Consider the following 27,762-nt stretch of genomic DNA (forward strand, 5'->3'; position numbering starts at 1 on the left):
ACTAGTTCACTGGGGGTTCAGTCTTAGCAGGACCCAGGGCTTCCGCTTCCACTGGTGCTCTTACTAGGATATTCATTGCTACCTATGGGGTCAGAGTCCAGGGTCAGTCCATGTATAGTCTTTAGGTAGTGGCTTAGTCCCTGGAAGCTCTGGTTGCTTGGCATTGTTGTACTTTTGGGGTCTCGAGCCCCTTCAAGCTCTTCCAGTTCTTTCTCTGATTCCTTCAATAGGGGACATATTCTCAGTTCAGTGGTTTGCTGCTGGCATTCGCCTCTATATTTGCTGTATTCTGGCTGTGTCTCTCAGGAGCGATCTACATCCGGCTCCTGTCGGTCTGCACTTCTTTGCTTCATCCATCTTGTCTAATTGGGTGGCTGTATATGTATGGGCCACATGTGGGGCAGGCTCTGAATGGGTGTTCCTTCAGTCTCTGTTTTAATCTTTGCCTCTCCCTTCCCTGCCAAGGGTATTCTTTTTCCTCATTTAAAGAAGGAGTGAAGCATTCACATTTTGATCATCCGTCTTGAGTTTCGTTTGTTCTAGGGATCTAGGGTAATTCAAGCATTTGGGCTAATAGCCACTTATCAATGAGTGCATACCATGTATGTCTTTCTGTGATTGGGTTAGCTCACTCAGGATGATATTTTCCAGTTCCAACCATTCGCCTACGAATTTCATAAACTCGTTGTTTTTGATAGCTGAGTAATATTCCATTGTGTAGATGTACCACATTTTCTGTATCCATTCCTCTGTTGAAGAGCATCTGGGTTCTTTCCATTTTCTGGCTATTATAAATAAGGCTGCGATGAACATAGTGGAGCACGTGTCTCTTTTATATGTTGAGGCATCTTTTGGGTATATGCCCAAGAGAGGTATAGCTGGATCCTCAGGCAATTCAATGTCCAATTTTCTGAGGACCCTCCAGACTGATTTCCAGAATGGTTTTACCAGTCTGCAATCCCACCAACAATGGAGGAGTGTTCCTCTTTCTCCACATCCTCGCCAGCATCTGCTGTCACCTGAGTTTTTGATCTTAGCCAATCGCACTGGTGTGAGGTGAAATCTCAGGGTTGTTTTGATTTGCATTTCCCTTATGACTAAAGATGTTGAACATTTCTTTAGGTGTTTCTCAGCCATTCGGCATTCCTCAGCTGTGAATTCTTTGTTTAGCTCTGAACCCCATTTTTTAATAGGGTTATTTGTTTCCCTGCGGTCTAACTTCTTGAGTTCTTTGTATATTTTGGATATAAGGCCTCTATCTGTTGTAGGATTGGTAAAGATCTTTTCCCAATCTGTTGGTTGCCGTTTTGTCCTAACCACAGTGTCCTTTGCCTTACAGAAGCTTTGCAGTTTTATGAGATCCCATTTGTCGATTCTTGATCTTAGAGCATAAGCCATTGGTGTTTTGTTCAGGAAATTTTTTCCAGTGCCCATGTGTTCCAGATGCTTCCCTAGTTTTTCTTCTATTAGTTTGAGTGTGTCTGGTTTGATGTGGAGGTCCTTGATCCACTTGGACTTAAGCTTTGTACAGGGTGATAAGCATGGATCGATCTGCATTCTTCTACATGTTGCCCTCCAGTTGAACCAGCACCATTTGCTGAAAATGCTATCTTTTTTCCATTGGATGGTTTTGGTTCCTTTGTCAAAAATCAAGTGATCATAGGTGTGTGGGTTCATTTCTGGGTCTTCAATTCTATTCCATTGGTCTATCTGTCTGTCTCTGTACCAATACCATGCAGTTTTTATCACTATTGCTCTGTAATACTGCTTGAGTTCAGGGATTGTGATTCCCCCTGAAGTCCTTTTATTGTTGAGGATAGCTTTAGCTATCCTGGGTTTTTTGTTATTCCAGATGAATTTGCAAATTGTTCTGTCTAACTCTTTGAAGAATTGGATTGGTATTTTGATGGGGATTGCATTGAATCTGTAGATTGCTTTTGGTAAAATGGCCATTTTTACTCTATTAATCCTGCCAATCCATGAGCATGGGAGATCTTTCCATCTTCTGAGGTCTTCTTCAATTTCTTTCCTCAGTGTCTTGAAGTTCTTATTGTACAGATCTTTTACTTGCTTGGTTAAAGTCACACCGAGGTACTTTATATTATTTGGGTCTATTATGAAGGGTGTCGTTTCCCTAATTTCTTTCTCGGCTTGTTTCTCTTTTGTATAGAGGAAGGCAACTGATTTATTTGAGTTAATTTTATACCCAGCCACTTTGCTGAAGTTGTTTATCAGCTTTAGTAGTTCTCTGGTGGAACTTTTGGGATCACTTAAATATACTATCATGTCATCTGCAAATAGTGATATTTTGACCTCTTCTTTTCCGATCTGTATCCCTTTGATCTCCTTTGTTGTCTGATTGCTCTGGCTAGAACTTCAAGAACTATATTGAATAAGTAGGGAGAGAGTGGGCAGCCTTGTCTAGTCCCTGATTTTAGTGGGATTGCTTCAAGTTTCTCTCCATTTAGTTTAATGTTAGCAACTGGTTTGCTGTATATGGCTTTTACTATGTTTAGGTATGGGCCTTGAATTCCTATTCTTTCCAGGACTTTTATCATGAAGGGGTGTTGAATTTTGTCAAATGCTTTCTCAGCATCTAATGAAATGATCATGTGGTTCAGTTCTTTCAGTTTGTTTATATAATGGATCACGTTGATGGTTTTCCGTATATTAAACCATCACTGCATGCCTGGGATGAAGCCTACTTGATCATGGTGGATGATTGTTTTGATGTGCTCTTGAATTCGGTTTGCCAGAATTTTATTGAGTATTTTTGCGTCGATATTCATAAGGGAAATTGGTCAGAAGTTCTCTTTCTTTGTTGTGTCTTTGCGTGGTTTAGGTATAAGAGTAATTGTGGCTTCGTAGAAGGAATTCGGTAGGGCTCCATCTGTTTCAATTTTGTGGAATAGTTTGGATAATATTGGTATGAGGTCTTCTATGAAGGTTTGATAGAATTCTGCACTAAACCCGTCTGGACCTGGGCTCTTTTTGGTTGGGAGACCTTTAATGACTGCTTCTATTTCCTTAGGAGTTATGGGGTTGTTTAACTGGTTTATCTGTTCCTGATTTAACTTCGATACCTGGTATCTGTCTAGGAAATTGTCAATTTCCTGAAGATTTTCAAATTTTGTTGAATATAGGTTTTTATAGTAAGATCTGATGATTTTTTGAATTTCCTCCGAATCTGTAGTTATGTCTCCCTTTTCATTTCTGATTTTGTTAATTTGGACACACTCTCTGTGTCCTCTCGTTAGTCTGGCTAAGGGTTTATCTATCTTGTTGATTTTCTCAAAGAACCTACTTTTGGTTCTGTTGATTCTTTCTATGGTCCTTTTTGTTTCTACTTGGTTGATTTCAGCTCTGAGTTTGATTATTTCCTGCCTTCTACTCCTCCTGGCTGTATTTGCTTCTTTTTGTTCTAGAGCTTTTAGGTGTGCTGTCAAGCTGCTGACATATGCTCTTTCCTGTTTCTTTCTGCAGGCACTCAGCGCTATGAGTTTTCCTCTTAGCACAGCTTTCATTGTGTCCCATAAGTTTGAGTATGTTGTATCTTCATTTTCATTAAATTCTAAAAAGTTTTTAATTTCTTTCTTTATTTCTTCCTTGACCAGGTTATCATTGAGTAGAGCATTGTTCAATTTCCACATATATGTGGGCATTCTTCCCTTATTGTTATTGAAGACCAGTTTTAGGCCGTGGTGGTCCGATAGCACGCATGGGATTATTTCTATCTTCCTGTACCTGTTGAGGCCCGTTTTTTGACCAATTATATGGTCAATTTTGGAGAAAGTACCATGAGGAGCTGAGAAGAAGGTATATCCTTTTGCTTTAGGATAGAATGTTCTATAAATATCCGTTAAGTCCATTTGGCTCATGACTTCTCTTAGTCTGTCGACATCACTGTTTAATTTCTGTTTCCATGATCTGTCCATTGATGAGAGTGGGGTGTTGAAATCTCCCACTATTATTGTGTGAGGTGCAATGTGTGTTTTGAGCTTTAGTAAGGTTTCTTTTACGTATGTAGGTGCCCTTGTATTTGGGGCATAGATATTTAGGATTGAGAGTTCATCTTGGTTGATTTTTCCTTTGATGAATATGAAGTGTCCTTCCTTATCTTTTTTGATGACTTTTAGTTGGAAATTGATTTTATTTGATATTAGAATGGCTACTCCAGCTTGCTTCTTCTGACCATTTGCTTGGAAAATTGTTTTCCAGCCTTTCACTCTGAGGTAGTGTCTGTCTTTGTCTCTGAGGTGTGTTTCCTGTAGGCAGCAGAATGCAGGGTCCTCGTTGCATATCCAGTTTGTTAATCTATGTCTTTTTATTGGGGAGTTGAGGCCATTGATATTGAGAGATATTAAGGAATAGTGATTATTGCTTCCCGTTATATTCATATTTGGATGTGAGGTTATGTTTGTGTGCTTTCATTCTCTTTGTTTTGTTGCCAAGACGATTAGTTTCTTGCTTCTTCTAGGGTATAGCTTGCCTCCTTATGTTGGGCTTTACCATTTATTATCCTTTGTAGTGCTGGATTTGTAGAAAGATATTGTGTAAATTTGGTTTTGTCATGGAATATCTTGTTTTCTCCATCAATGTTAATTGAGAGTTTTGCTGGATACAGTAACCTGGGCTGGCATTTGTGTTCTCTTAGGGTCTGTATGACATCAGTCCAAGATCTTCTGGCCTTCATAGTTTCTGGTGAGAAGTCTGGTGTGATTCTGATAGGTCTCCCTTTATATGTTACTTGACCTTTTTCCCTTACTGCTTTTAATATTCTTTCTTTATTTTGTGCGTTTGGTGTTTTGACTATTATGTGATGGGAAGTGTTACTTTTCTGGTCCAATCTATTTGGAGTTCTGTAGGCTTCTTGTATGTCTATGGGTATCTCTTTTTTTAGGTTAGGGAAGTTTTCTTCTATGATTTTGTTGAAGATATTTACTGGTCCTTTGAGCTGGGAGTCTTCACTCTCTTCTATACCTATTATCCTTAGGTTTGATCTTCTCATTGAGTCCTGGATTTCCTGTATGTTTTGGACCAGTAGCTTTTTCCGCTTTACATTATCTTTGACAGTTGAGTCAATGATTTCTATGGAATCTTCTGCTCCTGAGATTCTCTCTTCCATCTCTTGTATTCTGTTGGTGAAGCTTGTATCTACAGCTCCTTGTCTCTTCTTTTGGTTTTCTATATCCAGGGTTGTTTCCATGTGTTCTTTCTTGATTGCTTCTATTTCCATTTTTAATTCCTTCAACTGTTTGATTGTGTTTTCCTGGAATTCTTTCAGGGATTTTTGCGATTCCTCTCTGTAGGCTTTTACTTGTTTATTAATGTTTTCCTGTGCTTCCCTAAGTGTGTTCATGTCTTTCTTGAAGTCCTCCAGCATCATGATCAAATATGATTTTGAAACTAGATCTTGCTTTTCTGGTGTGTTTGGATATTCCATGTTTGTTTTGGTGGGAGAATTGGGCTCCGATGATGGCATGTAGTCTTGGTTTCTCTTGCTTGGGTTCCTGCGCTTGCCTCTCGCCATCAGATTATCTCTAGTGTTACTTTGTTCTGCTATTTCTGACAGTGGCTAGATTGTCCTATAAGCCTGTGTGTCAGGAGTGCTGTAGACCTGTTTTCCTCTCTTTCAGTCAGTTATGGGGACAGAGTGTTCTGCTTTCGGGCGTGTAGTTTTTCCTCTCTACAGGTCTTCAGCTGTTCCTGTGGGCCTGTGTCTTGAGTTCACCAGGCAGCTTTCTTGCAGCAGAAAATTTGGTCTTACCTGTGGTCCCGAGGCTCAGGTTCGCTCGTGGGGTGCTGCCCAGGGGCTCTCTGCAGCGGCAGCAACCAGGAAGACCTGTGCCGCCCCTTCCGGGAGCTTCAGTGCACCAGGGTTCCAGATGGTCTTTGGCTTTTTCCTCTGGCGTCCGAGATGTGTGTGCAGGGAGCAGTCTCTTCTGGTTTCCCAGGCTTGTCTGCCTCTCTGAAGGTTTAGCTCTCCCTCCCACGGGATTTGCGTGCAGAGAACTGTTTATCCGGTCTGTTTCCTTCAGGGTCCGGCGGTGTCTGTGGCAGGGGTCCTGCCGCTCCTGGGCCCTCCCCCACGGGAGCCCAGAGGCCTTATACAGTTTCCTCTTGGGCCAGGGATGTGGGCAGGGGTGAGCAGTGTTGGTGGTCTCTTCCGCTCTGCAGCCTCAGGAGTGCCCACCTGACCAGGCGGTTGGGTCTCTCTCTCACCGGGTCTGGGAGCAGAGAGCTGCTGCGGGCCGGGATCTGCAGGTGTCACTTTTTTTTTTTTTTTTTTTTTTTAATGGAGTGTGCTGGATGTCTCTACAGTTTTGTTCAGATGACTGCAGAACCTGGAAAAGCTGTTGCTGCTGTTGATGCATAACACACTGCTATTATTGGTCTTTTTATATAAATATAAATATATATATATACAGATATATAATTTGAATTTTTTGAAACTTTAGCTGTGCTGTCAACTTTGGAAAAAAGTATCCCCGTTCACTGTGTTGAGTTGGCACTGTACAGAAATTAACAGCCATATTGGTCTAGAAATGTTGAACTTAAGTTTTTTCCATTTGTACAGGGGTAACGCACTGTATTAAATATGTAAGGTCTTAAAAAAAATAAAATAAAGCTGAAGAAAAGTTTCTGAACTCTGGACTGTTCTCCCTGGCTTCTCTTTAAAATGATTCTCTGAACCCTCCCATCTGGGACTCCCTTGGGTACCAAGCCAGGCATGAATTTACTTGATGACTAGCCCAATACTCTCCCATTTTTCACATCATTCCCGATTGCCTGAGGAAGTCAGCAATCTGCACACCTGTAATGAGCCCACAGTATCCTAATTTGAATGCTGTAGCTGATTGACTGAGAAAGCTCTGAATCTAAGTGCTCGCAGGGGGTGGAAAGTGGCATCCAACGAGAAGAGGGGCTCAAGTGGGACTCAAGGGAGGCTGGAACAGGCAAGGACAATGCATGTCCCTTGGAGGAAGCCACTGCCCCTGGCAATCTCTTGCTCCAGAGTTCCATCGAAATAAGATGAAGACTCTATTCCCATTTATGAAATCTCCAATTTTTATTATAAACAGCCATGCATACAAAACACGCCATAGGTTACACATCAGCAAATTCATTACATGGACTGTATGCTTCTGACCTTCTGGGGACAAAGAAACTGCACGCTGTAAACTCCAGATTTACCAGCCTCTGTGCATTGCTGTGCCAAGAGCAACATAAATTTGTACGATGAAACCTGGTGTTTCTTCCTGAAGTATCAGTTGTCCCTCTAGATCCTTTTGAGGATTTATATTGAAATAAATAATATATCAAAACACCTTGAAGTCATAGGACTTTAAAACAGGATATTCAGAATAAATCCTCCTTACAGTAGTTTGTTCCCAACTACACCAGCAAAATAATTTTCTTTTTCTAAGAAAAAGGGGAAGAAGTAGGTTGCAGAGGAGACTAGAACCTTTTAAGTTAGTTTAGTTCTAAAAATAAATAAATAAATAAATAATTTACAAAGCTCCTTCACCATGTAGAGTTCTTGTCAGCTGTGGGCCATTTAGATGACTATTCAAGTATTACATGTACTTTCAGAATGTTCTAGAAGGGTATGGAACATTATATCCTAGCAGCTCAGGCATGCCATCCCAGTGGAAGGAAGACACAGCACAAACACAGCCAGAGATCTGCCCAGTTCCTACTCATGAATGCTTTTCTCTGAGTGTCCTGTATTTGTTTACTGGCAATGAATAAAACATTAAAATTGCCATTTAGAATATAAAGTACCTTAGTTGTTGCAAAGGGTAAAGTTATTCCTCCTTTAATGTAAGCTTCCAAGGCTGTTATTTATAGAATAAAACCCATTATCACTACTCAAATATTGAACAAGAATAGTTTGTATTCAAAGATAAAATTGCCGCAGGGGACTATTGATACAGGAAATGTGGCTGGAGAGATATGGAATGCATATTAAAATTTATATAGCGAAGAGGGGAAATGTAGTTAACAGGTATGTTTAATATTCAGGCCACATTGACTGCAATTGTTAAAAGTTATATTTGCTGACATTTCAATTATAACCTTCTATTTTCAGGCCCTTAGTACAATCCAGAACTTTCCTACAGGTCCAAAATTATGTGCCTTGCAAGGTCTTGGTGCAAATAATTTTTGTTGTTGTGGCTGTTAATGTTTGTCAGATAGAAACTTCCAGGAAAAAGCCATAGACAAATGTGCATTTGCTTCTCTCTCTTAGAGCCACCAAATTCTGAGGGAGGACAAGAAGGGATAAGACTGTTTTTCCCAGGGGTTGGGGATTTAGCTCAGCAGTAGAGCGCTTGCCTAGCAAATGCGAGGCCCTGGGTTCGGTCCCCAGCTCCGAAAAAAAAAAAAAAAAAAAGACTGTTTTTCCCAAGTAGAGTCAGGAGGTTGAGTTGTTGTCACTATAGAAATGGACAACAGTTAAAACCATAATTTTGAGCACAAAGTTTATGACCATAACTTTGATGGTTGATTGTCTAGAAGTGAACAAAAGTTTAAATGGATAGAAGTATTTAGATATGATAATATATATTGCATAAAGAGGGTAGAAAAATATTCTTAGCATTGCTTGCAACTTGACTGGCACTGTGCAGAAGTCAATATACCTAATTTACTGCTATAATAACTCTCAATACATTCTGTATCTGCAATTCTTTGTGAGGTATGTAAAGTCACCAGATTCTAAATTCAAAACATAAAGCTACTATAAGCCTTATTGAAATTTCCTGGCTACTATATAGACCAATCTGAGAAGTCAAGCTCTGCCAATGAGCTATACCCTCAACCTCTCTCGTCTTTCCTTGTTTTGTTTTGTTTGAGACAGGACCTTATTATGCATTCTGCTTGCCTGAATCTACTATGCAGTCCAGAGCTTACCTCAGTTTACCATGATTCTCCTACCACTGAGCATTGGAATAACAGGTATGCACTACCACACCCACACCTAGTTTATAAACTGCGTCAGAGGGGCTGTAAACACTCTTAAGACACTAGGAAATCTGTCCCATTCCCTTCTCTCCGCTTCTGCTCTTGCTGCCAGTGGTGGTCTGTGACTTGTAAACACATCACTCCAACCTCTGCCTCAACACATGATACCGTCCCTGAGAATCAGGGAGAAGACGGCCATATTGGATTCAAAGCCCATATTCCAGTATGGCTTTATCTCAATTCATTACACTGGCAACAACCCTACATTTCTAAGTCAGTTCACACTCAGAGATTCTAAAACAGACATGAGTTTGGTGGGATTCCTACTGAAGCAAGGGGAGCAGGAAAGGTGGAGACAGCTATCAATTGCAGTCAGAAACAAATCTGTTGATTCTCAAGGGGTACATTGGGCAGATTTTTCCAGACCTCAGGGAAAAAAAAGGGCTAATGTCCCAAAGGTTCCCAGGATAACTCATGACCATGAATGTACTAAGTTCCATTCCAGCCCTCAGACTCTGATATACAAAGAAATTTAAAGCCTGCAAACCTAGACTTATATCGTCAGAGCTATGGCAATCTCCTTAAAGATCCAAAGGTTCAAATAATATCTCAAACATTCCCCTACATGTAGGTTACATGTAAACTAACATATAATGGGAACATCAATCTTGATTTCCAGTCTCACATCCCAACCTGTAAGCAGGACAACATTCACTGTACCACAGTTCTGCAGCTTGGATCCCCACTCAGGCGATGAGGTCTACATACTTGCTCTACACAATAGATATAATTAGTGAAAACCTTCTGTTTCCAGAAATCAGAAAGAATTGATCAGGATACAGGTATTTGTGTTATGCTCAAAAATTTATTTCTGATACCCAGCAAAGCAGCTACCAGATCCGAAGCCCGTACTTCACGAAAGCACTGGATGTGAAACATTTTTATCGAAATTGATAAATGCATGGGCACATGTTACATGAGTTCTGCTGATTGGTTTCATCTTCTCCGGTATTGACAATCCTAATTACTATAAATGCCAATACACTGATGGTATACAGACAATATTTTTAGGACAGGCCAAGTCATGGGGTTTCGTCAAACCTGTACTGATAAATACAAATACACCCAGGAAAGTTAGACTGGCTAAAATAGGTGACAAGGAAATCCTCCTCATCAGATTAATTTTTATTAGTTCTTCCAGCTTCAAAAGGAGTTCAGATGTTTGAGACTCCAGAAAATCATGCTTCCTACCTCTCTGACACTTCTCAGCCTTCAATAACTCACTGTTTGTTCTAACCACGGTAACTTCTAAACATAAATAAATCTCTATAACACAGCTCAAAATATTTCTTCTATTTACAAGATGACACTTTCGTGGATCTCTTGCAAACCCATTCAGGTAACGATTTATATATAATAGGGTTGAAAGTAAACAGACGCCTCTGGGAATTTAAAACACCGGAGAAGTCATGAACTGAGGCAAACATCCTGAAAACAGAAGGGAGCTCCATCTCTCTCGCCTGCCTGCCTTTGCCTACTTGTTTGACAGCAATGTTTTAAAGCCAGGTGAGGAATAAATCCTCCAATTTGGCTCTGATCTTTGGAAAGAAGCTTAAAGCAGTTTAATAAGAGGGTAAGATTAACCTGTACTTCTAAAAAAAAAAAAAAAAACTCCATGATTTGTGGCAAAGGAAGTGCTTTATGCAAATGGCATTGCTTGTTAATTACTTCTATTCTCCAAAAAACAGGGGCTTCTTCTCTAATCTTCTCAGATGAAGGGTCCAAATGCCCCCCTCCAATGCCTATCTCCTGCCACAGCTTTAAGGTCATCTGGAATATACTTCATTGTATATTATGAATTATGAATACACGTTGCTAAGTTCTCACATGTTGGATGCCTGGGATCTTTCAGAGTTATTTTTTGAGAAAAAAAAATCAATAAACACTCCAATTAGATGCAAAGTTTTTGTCACTTTGTGGCCACAGAACTGCTCAGTACAAAATCACCATTTACTAACATATACCAGGCATGTAAGGACTCACAGGAATTCAGACTAATCCCCATCATTATCCTGAAACAGAGGGACTGGGGGAGAGAGAGAGAGAGAGAGAGAGAGAGAGAGAGAGAGAGAGAGAGAGAGAGAGAATATAAATGGACTTAATTCATAAGTATGTGATTCAACAGATGACATGGTTCAGTGCCTTCAGCTACAGCTATATTATGAACACAGGTATATAGAAAAGGCATCTATTTTCCAAAGACATTATAATTATCATTGGACAATCATTAGTAGAGGCCCCATAATTGGGCTGAAAAATACTATTTGGTGAAATGCAGTAGTATTTCCTTAAATAATTTCATGTTGCTAAGATTCTTCACGAGTTGAGATTTTAATGCTTTGAACCCAGAAACTTTGATTAGCTTTTGACAACCATAATTTGGTCAGTTTAGTACCCACAATTATCAATTCCCTGCCAGTTCACTGGGAATGAGTGTACTTGGATTGCAAACTAATTTTATGAGGGAAAATAAAATGGCTTTCTTTTATGACCTTGAGGGGGTAGGAGAAAGTTCTAGGGATGAGAGCAAAAAGCAAACTTGTAGCATCTAGCATTATCCTGATAATAAAAGATTAGTATAACAAACACAGAAGGGCTGAAGACTTGGGGGATGTGGGGAGCGGGTGTGGCAGCAGTCCCAAGATGGCGCCCAGGACTGCAGCTAAGTCTCATGACTAGCACCTGACTTCCTCACACACCTGAAATTAGCCATGTCCATTGTGAGAACTGCACAGGTGCACCATGACGCAAGATCAGGCCATGTGACGTGGACCTATGAACTGAGATTACGAAGTCTGGACTGAGGAGGCGGAGTTGAGGGAGGATATAAGGGAGTGTGCTGGGGGTGGGGGGCACTGGGAGGGAGAGAGAAGAAAAAAATAGAAAGATTCCTGTTTGTGTGTTTTAAGGTTCCTGAATAAACCACTTTGAGAAAACGTAGTGGTGTCGCTCCTTTCTGCAGGACAGAGACAGAAGCAACAGGTGGAGAAGTGGGGATCTGTCATTCTCAGTCTCCAAGGGAGCAAAAGTTCTGTAGGCAGCTCCATGATTCTCTAATGAAGTTTTACTAAAGTTCCCTCAAGTCTTGCAACACATTAAAAAAAAAAAAAAAAAAAAGACTAAAAGTTGCCTTTCACTGAACACAGCAAATGTTAAAATTTTCAATTCCACATAATGTTTCACCAAAATTAAAAAAAACAAAAATACAGTGATAGAGGAACCTCACTCAGGGAGAAAGTTTCCTTCATTATAATTTACTTAAGTGTGTGCATATTTGCTAGCTGGATACAGCTATATAAAATATAAACACTTAACTACATTTCACTTTTGGAATACCAAAACCAAGCCTTACTCATCATGAAGTTCCACAGATTAGAAATCTTTCCACTCTCAAAACTAAGACCTGCTAAATTTTGTTTGAAAATATAACAACATATATATATATGGAGGTTTCAAGCCTCCTTCAGAACCACAGCTGTCCCAAAGGAACCAAAATGGTGCAGGCTTCCAGCAGTGCACCAGTCCGGCAGCCATTGCCACAGGGCAGTGCAGCCATGTGTCCCATGTGGGTTCGCTAGAGCTTTCGTGTGTGAAGACTCAAGGGTTTGCAACAGTAAGGGATACCCCCAAAAGCATCTTCACACTGCGGGGAAGGAAGGTTCCGGTTGAGAACACAGCACCAGCCGGGTAGGAAGAGCCAAGGAGAAGCAGGTTATTGTTCTTAAAACTGCAAGAACAAGAAGGGGAATAGAAAAGGAACACAGAAAAACGATGCAGGGTTAACGTGGAAAAAGCAGTCAATCATAGGATGAACGGCATATCAGTAGACCTAATGAGAACAACGTGTCCCACACATCTTACAAAAGACCTCATGCAGACAACAGTGAACTCAGAATTCCCTACCACATTTCTGCCTTCCTCCTTAATCTCCTCTTGCCTGTCTTCCCTTGAGCTCTCACAGAACCCCCGTTCAACTATATTCACATCTCCTTTCCCATCTGCTAATGTTGCATCTCAAAGATATGCCTCCAGCTGCGTGTCTGTTTACCAGACAGCCCCACAGTTTGTCTCAGAGGGAGAAGTCAGGTACACCTTGCATAGATAGTCGTTTTCAAAACGTTCTACAGCTGAGGTAAATGAGAGGGAAGACTGTGAAGGAAAGCCTGTGTAGTTGGTTTTATAAAACTTAAGTTAGCATTGGGGGTGTGGCTTAGTGGGTAGAATGCTCAGACCTGGAGCACCCATTATAAAGCAAGGCATGTTGGTAAGATCCTGCAATCCTAGCACTGGTGAGTTGGAGACCAATGGATTGAAGATGTTGCCCTCCTACCAACCTAGACCAACCAGCATGCTAAACACTCAGTGAGAGTCTGAAAATATTAAGAGGAGAGCAATAAAGAAAGATACTAGACTCACTGATATCTGACCTCTCTGTCTACCAGAATGCACATGCGCACACACTCAGAAGCATGTGCATACTCATAGACATGTGCACACTCATAAACACATTCACATGTACTCATAAACATGCACATGCACACAGCACACAAGCAAACAAACAAAAAGACCTTAAGGAACATATTTTTGTTAAAGCTAGTTTTAAGTGCTAATCACAAAATAAAACAGTAGCTTCTGATACTGCCTTGGAGAAATAGGTTTCAAATAGCATGAGATTAAAATATGTATCATGTTAAGTCATGGATGATTGTACCTCAAATATGGAAATATATTTTTAAAGATATTTGCCCTTTAAATGTTTACTTCAAAGATATCAGCATCACTGACCGCCCTTTCAATAGTGAGCATCTAGCAGGGCAACTGGGAAGTGGCCCATTGATGGTTTGTTTAGCATATGCTGAACCCTGAATTCAATCCTCAATGCCAGAAAGTAACTCAGTTGGTTGCATTAATGAGCTTTTCTCTAAGGCAATTCTAATGTGCAGCTATTTCAACTCTATTAATAGCTCAAGACTATTCTAAGACATAACATCTACTTGCTTCAGCCCTATACTGATATACTACTATCTGAAGGCTATTTCTCTCATGTTTTCTATTTAGTATTTATTTTAGTATTTATTTACTTATTTGTGTGTGTGTGTGTGTGTGTGTGCACACGCGCGCGCATGCCACAAGTGTGTAGAGGTGCCCATGGAAGACAGAATAGAGTATCAGATCTCCTGAAAGAGAAGTTACAGGCTCTTATGAGTCACCAGACAAAGGTGTTGGGAATGGACTTTTGGGTTCTCTGCAAGAACAGTAATCCCTCAACTTCTGAGCCATCTCTCCAGCCTTTCTTCTCTTTTAAAGAAAGATATATACAAAAGAAAAAAAGAAAGAAACACTGCAATGTTAACTCAACTCACTACTTAGTTTAATACTATTCCTGCCACTGCAACAAAGTGACAAAAAGATCCTTCCTCATCTAGTATTATCAGGGATCAGTCCTGTCTTGAAAGGGTAAAGACATAAATAAATAAATAAAAACCACTGATAATCCTTGATTACATTCATGAATTAATTGTACAACAAACAGAAAAACAGAAGAGTAAGGAGCTCACTTATGGACCAACCATCTGTGAGATAAAAACTGTTAATAATCCATTGCAAAAATATATGATTTAATTATGGTTTTTAAAAAGGCAATGTACTATCATAATGTAACTATGATAAACTCATTTAAGAAAAATGAGGGAATCTGATTATCATGCGGTCGTAAATAAAAGTCCTGTGCATCTAAACGAAGGAACAAGGTACATGAAAACATCTGCTACCTGAGGCAGCATAATAGCTTGAGTAGGGTTGTTTTAATCATCTCAATTGTACACACACACACACACACACACACACACACACACACACTATATGTGTATATATATATTTTTTTCTCTAATACTTTAAAACAAGATAGACTCCAAATAGCCATATTGCAAAAACTTACAACAATGAGTAAGGTCAGCGCTAGAACCTATCCTATGTTTTCACAGCTTTTCTGAGCAGCTTGCTAAGTGCTTCATTGTCCCAAGTCACATCACTTTCTAAGCTTACATTAGTAAGAGAGGAAAGAAAGAAGAAAGCATTTTCATGTTGTAAAAAGGGAACATCACATTGCATGACTAATTACAAAGCTCCAGAGAAATGAGCAGCAGGAACACATCACATATTAAAGGGACTTGCCATCATCGCTAATATGCCCAACAGTCAACAGTCATAGAATGCAAACTTCCAACACACTGCCTCATGCTTTCCACAAATCTCATGTCCATAGTGCTCAGTGCAACGTGGATAAGCAGGTACTTTAAAACCACAGCTTATGAATGAGGACATTGAAGACCAGGCAGGAATCATACAAAGTCAAGGTCACATGGGAGATACTTGACTGACAATCAATGACTCAGGTAACACTAGCACTTCAGGAAAACCCTGCTTCTGTATAGACAAGGTACTCCAAATACCACTCTGTCCTTGAAAGAAAAATTTCTATCATCCCAGCATTTTTATTATATTTCTTTATGGAATCACAGGATTGTCTTTCTCCATTATCTTTTATCCGTCATCAAACAGAAAGAACTTGAGACAAAATATAGGTGAATGGATGTATCATTTCTCTTTTTATCTTTGGACTCAATGTCACTCATGATTCCTGAAATGAGCAAGTAGATTAGCTAGCAATGGGAGGGGAGGGAGGGAGACACACACACACACACACACACACACACACACACACACACACAGAGGGGGGGGGGCAGAGGCAGAGACAGAGACAGGTCCCATTCCTGGATTTCCTGGATTATTACAAGAAATGAGAAGCCAAGTTAATAGCTATGGTACCAAGCTAGGGGTGGGAATCAAGGCTAAATGACTTTGAAAGCCCCATTAAACTTTCCATTTTAATATATTAAAAAGGAGTGTGGTGCACCTAGAAAACAGAGAATAACTTATGTGTCTCACCTTCCATTATATTATCTCTGGGATTCATCTCTGATCCAAAGGGAATCATGCATGAGCTGCTGGGTCATCTTGCTTTCAACACACATTTTTGTGATTCAGAACTTTTCATGTGCTAGAGCTGTGGTTCTCTATGCTACACATAGACCCATCAATATAGTTCCTCATGATACGGTGACCCCTAACTGTAAAATTATTTTTTTGCTACTTCATAACTATAATTTTCTACTGTTAAAGAATCCTAATGTAAATATCTGATATGCAGAATGTCTGACATGCAACCCCTATGAAAGGGCCTGTCAAACCCAAAGGGATTGCAACCCACAGGTTGAGAACCACTGTGCTAGGGAGATGGTCCAGGTAGGAGAGCGTTGGCAACATAGCTTAGAGACCTGAATTTAGATTCCCGCCATCCACATAAAGAGCCAGGCAGGGCAGTGTTCCTGCCTGCAATCCCAGTACTGGGGATCCAGAGAAGGATCCCTGAAGTTTTCAGCCCAGTGGGTCTCTGGTCTATCAGGGCACTCCGGATTCTGTGAGATTACTTTTCTCAAACGATAACGAGGAGAGTAGTGAGTTGGCCCAGGGGGCAAAAACACCAGCACCAAAGCCTGATGACCAGAGTTCCATCCCTGGGACTTGGAATTCTGGAGTACTAGTAAGTTGTTTCCATGAAACACACACACACACACACACACACACACACACACACACACACAGACACACAGAGAGAGAGAGAGAGAGAGAGAGAGAGAGAGAGAGAGACTTCAACTCCTTGCCAATTGAAGATTTATAAAACAGCTTAGTCCTGCTGATTCTAAGGATGGACTTTGTAATGCTGGAAACTGAATCCTAGATACAGTGCACGTTAAGAAGCTGTCTACCACTGAGCTGCGTCCCAACCTAGATCTGGGTTTCCTAGGGCATAGTATCACCAACATTTACTCAATAGCTTAAGAGCAACGCTCTCTTCAGCTTGACAAATGGTAGACGAGCAGAATTAAGGCAATATAGAAGAAGCTTTAGTTCCCCAGTTGTAGAACACCCTAAAAAGACTCATTATGGAATCCAATGTGACAGTCCCTGCTTCAACACTTAATTCTTCTCATAATTCATACACTTTTGTTTAAATTTCTGGGTGTGTTTATCCTATAGCTTACTTCACATTTGCATGTGAACACTCCTCCAGGTAGGCATCCTCCCTGGTCCCTGTATTGAAGCTCCTGGTTATTTTCTCCTTTCTTCAGCAGCAAATGTCAGTTCAAAGTGATGCACACAGATACTCTCTGGTTTAGGATAGGATTAAAGCTAATGACATAATAAGTAGACAGCATTGCACATTTAAAACATGTGTATTTAAGCCCGTTCTCTTCAGTGTGATTGCTGCCTGGGAGCTGATGGCCACAACCACGATTCAGCATGGTAAGAACGCATAGCATTACGTACATAAGGCTGGGCCAGGAAAAGACCAAACCTCCTTTGGTTTCTACAGTGTCCTCACCACACAATTATAGAGTTGAAAAACTCTGTGTCCAACTAAAGCTGAGAGTACACACACATTGTGCTACTGTGATTAACCTGACACTTAGTGAGGATGATCCTTTCATATCCCCACTGCAGAAGGCATCATCTAAGAGTTGCTCAAGAAAGATGTTAGGAGGGAGACAAGGGCGTGGTGGCTCAAGGTACAGGATTGGTCTTTGTTCTCAGTTGTTTTTCAAGAACAGTCTACCTACAGCCAAATGAAAGCAATCCATCCTAAGTTTTAAAAAGTTACACGTTCATTCCCACTCTGATGAATGGAGAATGTATCTGTCACCCTAAATAATTTGCTACACTCGTTTTAAGGAAATTTCAAAGGCAACTGAAGAGAGGGCTGAGTGGTTAATTTTGTGAGCTACTCTTCCAAGAGACCTGGGCTGAGTCCCAGCACCCACACTGTAACAGCTCACAACAGTAGGTAACACCAGTTCCAGGGTGCCCAGGCCTCTCTCTTCTACCACCCTCAGGTAGCAGGCATGCGCATGGTACATAACATACAGGCAGAAGAGTCATGCAGATGGACATATTTTAAACTTGTGCATTTAAGGGGTGCCTGCGGATACTGTGGTGCTCCTGTGAAGATTAGAGCAAGAAAAACGTGGAGTTCTCGGTTCTCAACAGTGGGTCTCTGAACTGAACTCAGTTCACCAGATTCAGTGGCAAGCGTCTTTACCACCTACACCATCAAACCATCTCAGCAACCTTGGCACTTTATTTCCTCCTTCTCCTCCTCCCTCCCTCCTGCCTCCCTGCTCCTTTCTATTACTCCATTTCCCTTCTCTTTCCTCGTGTGTGTGTGTGTGTGTGTGTGTGTGTGTGTGTGTGTGTGTGTGTGTGTGTGTGTGTGTGTGTACCTTTGAAAAATGAAGGGGAAGCCCTCTTGTTGAGCTAAAGCTTACCAATTATGTTGGATAGTTAGCATAATCTCAGGGATCCTCCCGTCTCTACCTCCCCCGGGGTGGGGGGTTGCAAATGCATGCTGCCACACCCAGCCAAGGCCAGGCAATCACTCTCCCAACCACCATTTTACATTCTGAAAAAATGCCTAAGATCAACATCTTTACAGATGCTTTTTCGTTTTTGAAATGTATACACAAGGAAATTTTAACATTCTAAATTTAAACTTCTGAGTCTGGCAGTCAAAGAATAAAAATTCCAGCCAGTACAGGGTCTTGCAATTTGGAAGCATTTTAACAATTATTACTTTCAAAAACAAAACAAAAACCAAAAAACTATACCTGGACTCCAATGTCAGACAGGAGTCCGTGCCTCAGGGAGGAACTTAACTTGAAGTAGCAAATAAAAGAAGGAAGCAAACCCCGTATTCTGACTCCGTCCAGCATATAAGTGGTACCCAGGTTCCATCACAGGACTCTCCTCTGAATGTGCTTACCTGCAATTCCTGTCACCATCTCCAACCAGACTAAGTCCCTGCATGACCTCATCTGTATGCTTTGTCCCAAGGACTCACTTGAATTCATATATTGTACTTTTACCCTGGCCTTTTATTTGGCTGGTAAATCTTTTTTCTCCTACTAGATAAATCCTCTAAAAAGATTGTTCATTCCAGGAAGATGAAGACTTTTAAACACGTCCCATGGCACCTAATATAAGAGTTAAAAATTGATTGTTAACAAAATGGAACAGGGAGGTTATGTTCCCAAAATGAAAAACAAGCTATTTTTAAAGGCCAGGCCTGACACTTACCCAGACTCGTGGTCCCCACGCCCACCCGCAGACTCCCAGATCCACTCTTTGCACACAGCACACAGGAGCGGGACCACAGGGACAGAGACCAGTTGGGCTGAAGGATTTAAACCGGAGGAGCTGACAAACTTTTCCTATCCAGAGGATGGGTGCGTGTGTCTGAAAGCTTTTCCCAGTAAAACAGGTTTTTCTTGTTCCTTTGCTTTAAAAACAGCTCAGTGGTGGGAGTGAAGAAGGCAGGGTAGGAAAACAGGATAGCTGAGTCAGCGGGAGAGGACAGTCCTTTCACAACCGGAGCCAAGACTTTCCAAGACCTTCCGCCCCTGATCCCCATTACTGGGAAATACCAGAAGGAGCACGTGAGAGAAAGGAAGTAGAGAAGGTGACTTCTCTTCCCCACCAACCCGTGAAGCCTCCCCTTGATGCATTTGTAACCTGTGTAAACTGGCGTGTCTATTTTTATCTGTGCCACACAGACGAGCTTCATTTTTAAAAGCTTAACAATTTCCTACAGGAAAAGCTAAAGCACCTGTTTTTCTCTTCAGTGTCGAGTTCTTACTGTGTTTATCTGTGTATCTGCAACTCAAGATGCTATCTTCACCCCAAAGGATGGTTTTTCTTTCTGAGAGCATGGTCACATATTCAGATGCCCCTAGCTTACAGCATGCTTTCCCCTCAGCACCACAATTAAGTACATGAAATCGCCAACTATACCAACTCCGGGAACACTCTAACCCATAACCCACTTTTACTTATAAGATCCTTTTTCTAAAATGCACTTCTTTTAACACTCTACTGATGTTCAGTAATGCCATGCATCTCCTCCTTAATAAATGCAACAGGGGGCATGAGCTGTGATTCATGAGGATGGTTCCTTAGGATAGTATCAGCAATCCAAAGGCCAGGAAACAAAGCTCTAAGAATCTTGTTTCTTCTTTTATTTTTAAATTTTTCATTTTACATATTCATCATACACAGCACTGTGCTACATGGGACACTGACAGACAAGTACTCATGTACACTGAGCGAGCACATTTCCTCTCACTCAGACAATTAGCCTGGATCAGAGATGCTCAACACACCAGGAAATGGTCAACAGATGCCTTCCTTGTTGGTTTTCTTTTTCTCAGCATAAACATCTTTTGCTTGTCACAGTTAAAATGCAAAGTGCAAAGTTAAGACTGCACTTTGGAACTTGATTTAAGGATAGGGAAAGAAGGGAAGTCCAAAAAAGCCTTGAACGAAGGGAAGCTGTATACATAAACCTCATATGTCTATTCTGGCATTCATACAAATGTATACATGGGATAAAATTGTGGTGAACGACATGTACTGGCACAAAAATATGGATGAATGTAAAAACTAGTTAGATCTGCATAAACTGTATGGAAGCCCCAATGCCAAGGCCTTGGGTTTGATTCTGTACTCTGTTCTTATAATATATAAATGATGGGGGCAGCTAGTAAGGAAATAAAGATAAAGATGGGTCTCCCTGAATTTGGGAGGAACAAGTCCAAGTGACTTCTGTAAGCATGAATTTCAAAGTTCCTTACAAAAATAATAAAACAACAACAACAACAAATACACTATCGAATGCAAACACTGTTGCCTAAAAGTGTGGATGTACTTAGCTCTCCATGCCTTCAGAATATAGGAAGCCCACACTCTCTCCTGGCATTCACCCATGCACTTGGATGACAAACACACACTGGCATCCTCATAGTCCAACTATCCAACACCCAAGACATACAGGACGGAAAGGAGTTACAGGCATATTCTATGTGGAAAAACAATGACAGCATCCTCAGCAGGTCCACGTGTCATGGTCAAACTCTGAAGATACGTTGGCCAATCACACCTCATTCACAGCTCACAAAACAAATGATCATACATGATTATTATAAAGTAGGAACATTGGACTGGAGAGATGGCTCAGCAGTTAAGAGCACTGACGGTTCTTCCAGAGGTCCTGAATTCAAATCCCAGCAACCACATGGTGGCTCACAACCATCTGTAATGGGATTCAGTGCTCTCTTCTGGTGTGTCTGAAAAGAGCTACAGTGTACTCATGTAAATAAAATAAGTAAGTCTTTAAAAAGTAAAAATAAAATAGCAATATTAACCTAAGGTTCACATCATTACAATATCTGCTCTGGGGAGAAAATTTTTTGCTCAAGTTGTTCTGACACAATGGGAAAGAAGAGCAATCGGCAATTGACTCTTCGTAGAAAATGAAGATGTATGTGACCACAGCTGCTCAATGTTTCTATATATATCCTTAGAAACATTAAATCTCCAAACTGAAATTACCACACAGTTCAAACTCTGTATATATTAGGAGTGAAAACAGCCTAGGAGGACAAGGGGCTTTACTAACAAATATTTTCACTAATTAACCTACTAACCTGGATCAGAAGTTGTCTTTCAAAACTACATCTATGGATTTACTTTGCACAATCTGTGCTTTCCTGGGAAGACATTTAATAAATAAATAATTTAATTTCAAATCAGTATGAGCTCCTACCCAAAAGATACTTCACCTTGATTTCTGATTAATTTATAATTCGCCCTACCAGGTTACTTCAATTTTCTGTCACTGTCAGTCATTTGGTATTTTTATTTCTAACATAATGTGAAAGTATTATAAAAATAACTAATATAAAAATTTCTGCTGGGTGCTGGTGGCGAATGCTTTTAATCCCAGCAATTGGGAGGCAGAGACAAGGACTCTGGAGTTCTAGGCCAGTCTGGTGTACAAAGGGAATTTCAGGAGAGCCAGGGATACACAGAGAAACCCTGTGTCAAAAAGCCACAAAAGAAAAAGAAAATAAAGTTATTGTGCTTTAAACTCATAAGAGGCTCATTAATCAACGAATTATATTTTGAACAGGAAGGGGGAGATAATTAAGGCACTATGTTTCAAAAGAATAAACTAAGAGGAAGATAGTATTTCTACATACATCTTTATCCTTAGCTCTAGTATTAATGGTACTGAAGGTGAGAGAGGCAAAAGGAAGAAACTGCCTCCACAAAATGATTGGAGAACATGCAGGAGCACATTATAATGTCCATAAGTTTGCATGTGTACACTCTGATGCTCCAAACACATCATGTGAAACAGTACCTTCCACCAGTGTGTGTACACACGTGACTTATTCAAACAACCTTATGACTTTTGACGGGTAAATAGCCTGTAAAGAGACATTCTCACAAAAAGGATTCACCCGCACGTGTCTGATTTGAATAATAAATGGGTTATTCGATGGGACACTAGACCTCAGTGTTCCCAAATAAAATAAGTCATTAAAATATCCCTCAAGAGTTGTATTACTTAGGTCAAAAGTTACCAAGGACCAATATGTATGAAAAATCTAATAACCACAGACTACATTCACTGCCATCACTTAACAATTCATATTTTTTCAAGTCAAGTAAGTACCACCTCAGAACCAAACAGTAGGGCAAAGATCATCCAAGGCAGACAAAATTCATGCTCTCTTATGCAGAGCATCTCCAAGACACACACTCTCTGTAGATGATACCCAGAACCATGCAATACAGCCAATCACCATTCCTGAAAAGCACTGAAGAAAGGTAGATTATCTAGGATCCTGGCCCAAAGGCTTCAGCCCTCAGCCCCAATGAGAGCCTCCATCAAGCCAAGAAATAGATTTCCAGTACAAGAGGCTGGATGCCAATATCAGCACACACACACACACACACACACACATACACACACACACACACACACACACTGCACCCTCTACTTTAAAACATCCAAAGACCCACAAGTGCTCTCAGTAGGCATCATTTAGTACAACGAATGAACAAGAAACAGGAAATTCTGCTACAAATTCTTCAGAGGGTGTCCACGGGTTTTTCAATACACAACTAGGCACAACATTAAGTCGTACCTGCCAGGTTTCCAATAACTGACTGAGGTCATTAAAAATGCCCGCATCATGTTCCACAAGAAAGCAGGCCAGAAGAAAAAATAGCTCTCTTAACTTCCACCCATCCTCTCAGTCCCCTCCATTCAAAGCTTTCCATTGACCTTGACCTCTTCTTCATTCAGATCAGTCCCGTTCTTACCAGGTCACATAAATTTTAACTGAGAATGACTCTCTTCCTTCTGTATCTCCTCAACTGTTGTCCAGAGTGGCATGAAATAAGATCCCCACTAAAACTTCATGGATGCAACTAAAATTATATCCCCCAACATGCTAGCATATATCTTTCTAAACAGTCACCGTCAAACACTGCAGCCTGCTTTTCCTCCACTCCACCTGTGCTCACCTCAGTCCTCTGAATGCTTTGCACAGAGACCTTCCCTGTTTATAGCAGGCCTAACGCAGCTTTCCCGGAGAAGACATGTCATGTCCTTCTCTGCGATCTCTAAGCACCCATGGTATTGTGCATGCTTTGTAGTGTGTATAATCTTGGGATATAATTACTGAGGAAAGGCTGTAACATACTACCATCCATGGAAAAGAAAGTGCATTTTATTCGCCTTTATGTCATATCTGGGCCTCAGACAGAAACTGATACATCAATTCAAGAAATGGGTCAATACATATGTATTCAAAGGCATTGACATTCAATACTTTTAAGGTGCTGATTTATTATCAAAGGAAAACTGTATAAAAGGCTGCCTTTAATAGTTAACTTATTTACAGTAATCACTCTTCTTAATATTTATTGTTAAAAATCACCAGTACTTCAAACTAATAAAAGAAGAATTATAAACCACAGCATTGTGACTCAACTCCTCTGGTCATACTGAAGTAGATACATACATTACACACATTACACACATACACACAGTACACACATTACACACATATTCACATTACACATGTTACACACATTACACACACACACACACATTACATACATTCACACACACTCGCAGATTCCCAGAGAAGAAGGAAATCCACAGAGCACAGCAGCAGAGGTGGTAAAGAGAGATTTCTGAGTCAGGATGCCATGGTCCAATTTTACCTTCACCACCCACTGTGTGAATGTGTGCAAATACATTTTCAATTTCATTTGAAAAATGGCAGTATTAATTTTATCTTCAGAATATAAAACATGCTATATTAAAGATAAGTGGTTGAAGTGCCTGTCATGTTTTGTAACATTTATGATTTTAATCACAACTTAAGTATTAAGTATGATGTTATCTACTGGCTTAAGTCTTAACAGCTAGGGTTGGAAGGGCTATTTGCATGAAGACTCAATCCTGAAAACATACATCTGACCTGGTAGTCTGACTCCCCTCTCTTCCTGCTGTTATCATAATAATGATGCAAAGTGGCCAAACTCCCCCTGACATTACTAAAAAGAAGGAAAGCAAGGGGAACACCTTTCCAACTATCTTGAACATTTTACGAGTTTGGGCTCTGAGAATCTGAGTTCTGCCACAGTCTGAGAGGACAGAAAGATTTAATGGTTTCTTGAGTATGAACGTCAATTAAGTAAGACCTGATAAATAAGTCTATGGTAATACAGTAATTCAGAAGGTGGTTCTAAATAAATAATGGTAAATATTTACAATGTGCTGTTCACTCAAACAGGCGAGACCAATGCCTCATAGAACAAGAGTTCATAAAGCAGTTAAATGAATATGAAGAAAGCAGAAGGGAAGCACACGTTAAAAGTGAGACAGCACAATGAGTCCTGGTGAGTAGGAAGCCTGGCTAGGGTGTGCACAGGCCTCAGAATAGAGAAGTAGCCAGCAAATAAAAGGTTTGACGGTGTTCCAGATCTTTTGCATGATTATCTAACCCCTGCCCCCAAAAAGGAAGGAAGAAGGGAGAAAAGGGGGGGAAGGAGGAGGAGGGAAAAGAGGAGAAGAAGGGGGAGGAGGAGGAGGAGGAGCTAGGGGGTGGACCAAAAAGGAATCCAGGCTGAGTGTGAAGGCACATTCTTTCCATCCTAACATGCAAAAGTTTGACTGAGAAATATCAGGTGTTTAAAGCGGCCTGAACTAAAGGCTGGAGGTAGGGAGAGGGGAGTGGGGGGGCAGGGAATAAGAGACTTGCATTTTAAAGGCTCTGCACGTGGTAACGTCTGTCTAATTGACTGGAAACCCTCTTCACAAGGTTGAACTGAGAATCCATTCATAAGATATTAGTTTTCATTAAGCCTGTAAACTTGAAAGATTGGATAAAATGAGGGTCTCGGTCTGCTCCAGCTTTTCTAATTACCCCACAAATGGCCACAAGGAAAATAAAATTAAGACCTTCATCCTTTGACAGATTGAATTGTTTCAAACATCAAAAATTAATGTGTTCAATTGCTTCAAAGGAGTAGAATGCAGTGGTGCTGATTAAAACCAGGAGTTAGGGAGGAGGAAAAGGATAACTCCCCCTGGTGTGAGATGTTGGTGATAATACAGAGAAGCAAAAAAAGAGAAAACGGAGCGGAGGGTAGTTTGAATGAGAAATGTGCCCCCAGTCTCAAGCATTTGAAAACATGGTCCCAGTTGGTTTTGGAGGACTTGAAGGTGTGCTTCCGGAAATAAGTCACCGGGGTGGAGCTCTAAGAACTTGAAGACTTGAGCCACTAGTGGTTCACTCAGTCATGCTTGCAGCTCAATATGTGATCTCTTGGCATCCTGTTCCAGCCATCCTATCTACCCCAATGGCAAAATGGATGGAAATTTGCCTATATAAGGAAGAAATATACACAGAGACAAAGACAGAGAAGCAGAGGCAGAGGCAGGGGCAGGGGCAGGGGCAGGGGCAGGGGCAGGGGCAGGGGCAGGGGCAGGGGCAGGGGCAGGGGCAGGGGCAGAGGCAGGGGCAGAGGCAGAGGCAGAGGCAGAGGCAGAGGCAGAGGCAGAGGCAGAAAGAGTCAGAGAAGCTGGGATGGAGAGACTGAGAAAGGAGAAAGAGGAAACATGGGAGCATGAATTCCTATGCTCCATTAATTACTTCATAGGGCTAAAATCAGTCCACTCCACAATTGAGAGGAAGTCCTTCCCTTAGAGAGAGCTCCAGGAAGGAGGTGTATATTTCTCTATTCAAGGTAATATTTATGCTTTCTAGAAAGATTTAATTCATAAAACATTGGGCAATGGGTCTAGTTTGAACACATTAGGCCGGGGCCCCACAGTAAATTGCTGTGTGGGTTGGAAGGCATGCTAGAGAGTAGTGAACACATTAAACAGAAAGCACACTATCTTTACTTAAAGGGCAATTCTGTGGCAGAGTCTGCATTTATTCTTACTGCCAACAACAATATACAGCATACTTTAACTCACCATTTTTAACTGCTAAGTCTCTTGGACAAAACTGAGAGAGAAAGAGAGAAAAGATGACGCGGGCAATCAATAAAAAACTTCTCCAGTCAGAGTTAACAAATCTTCCCTCATATTTTTGCTCTTAAGTGAGTAGCTCATCAGAGTGGCCAGAAAAATCAACCACTTTGCAAACCTCCCAGGGAGAGAAGGAAAAGGGTCCCTGGCTACAGAGACATGATGAGAGGGGGGAGCTACATGATCCCCAAGTATGGGTGGCCCTTATCCCACACACTGATGGGTGACACCTGGAAGAGAAATGTCATGAAAGAACGTTTCATTCTGTATCTGAGAAGCAGCAGGATACAATCACGTCCCCTGTGACACACAGCCTTAATAAGCACATCCAGCAGTCAGATCTTGGGTTCTAATGCCATTCTCAAATAAGAGGAGCCATAGCTGCTTGGAGAAGCTGCTCGTGTCAGGGCTGAGGCAAGAGATGAGTATGTAGGATTTTCAAGTGCCCAAAAGGACAATACTACTATGTCTTTAAAAATACTTTTTTTAAGAAGCACACAACAGTGGCAGTAAATCAATATAAGAGTACTAGTTTACAGTCTACGGATAAACTAAATACACAAGTTCATATTGACATACAAAAGAGGGTTGGAAAGCAACGAAGTGGAAAAATCCAGAGTCCAATTTCAGCAGGCAAAGGAGCCAAGGCATCCTCCGATTAAAATGTGGCCCTCTTCCCAAAACCTAAAGCCCCAGAAGCAATCATGGGAAACCCATCAAGCCCATTCCAGCTGAGATCCACTCTGCAGAGATCCTGATCAGAAGTCCTCACACTGACACGGTCATCAAACACAGGACAGTCAGATACACTTTTCCAGCCAAAAGGCATGAAGGAGATGTGTCTACGGGTATTATTATGTGATGCACCAAATGAGGGTATCTAACAGAAAAGGAACTGAGGTAAAAGCTGAAGGGAGCTGAATGAAGGAGGAACTATAATTAAAGGATTTACAGCCTAGAACAAACATGCCATCTCCATGGAAGATTCCAATGACAGAGAAAATTGACTGAGAGATCAGGGGAACTCTGGATTACTGTGCATTTTTTTCCCACAATTCGATGAAGGGGTGAGACTTATTTCTACAGAAAAGTCCACCTGTGGTGAATTAAAAATAAAGAGGTATACTCTGGGGGAAAAAAGCATATTCCATATCAGTTTGTGAAGTAATTAGAGATACATTTTGCCATTAAAAAAGGAGGGGGAGGGGGTTGGGGATTTAGCT

At 40.9% G+C, this 27,762-nt stretch overlaps 1 protein-coding gene across 19 annotated transcripts in view; it reads right to left on the reverse strand.

Annotated features, from left to right (window-relative positions):
• The window catches only part of Klf12 (KLF transcription factor 12), a 432,451-nt gene that overhangs the window by 312,183 nt on the left and 92,506 nt on the right, over positions 1–27,762 (reverse strand). For 3 of the 19 annotated variants that reach the window (XM_063274328.1, XM_063274326.1, XM_063274327.1), the window contains exon 2: positions 1–27,762. This exon is cut by the window's right edge and continues 18,072 nt beyond it. The exons of 15 other annotated variants lie outside the window; for them this stretch is intronic. In XM_063274328.1, coding sequence (XP_063130398.1) covers positions 571–2,286 — 1,716 coding nt within the window. In that variant the 5' untranslated portion in view covers positions 2,287–27,762 and the 3' untranslated portion in view covers positions 1–570. One more of the 19 variants, XM_063274329.1, reaches the window with a different exon arrangement.

This window comes from Rattus norvegicus, chromosome 15, assembly GCF_036323735.1.
Source record: "Rattus norvegicus strain BN/NHsdMcwi chromosome 15, GRCr8, whole genome shotgun sequence".
Taxonomy (NCBI): domain Eukaryota; kingdom Metazoa; phylum Chordata; class Mammalia; order Rodentia; family Muridae; genus Rattus; species Rattus norvegicus.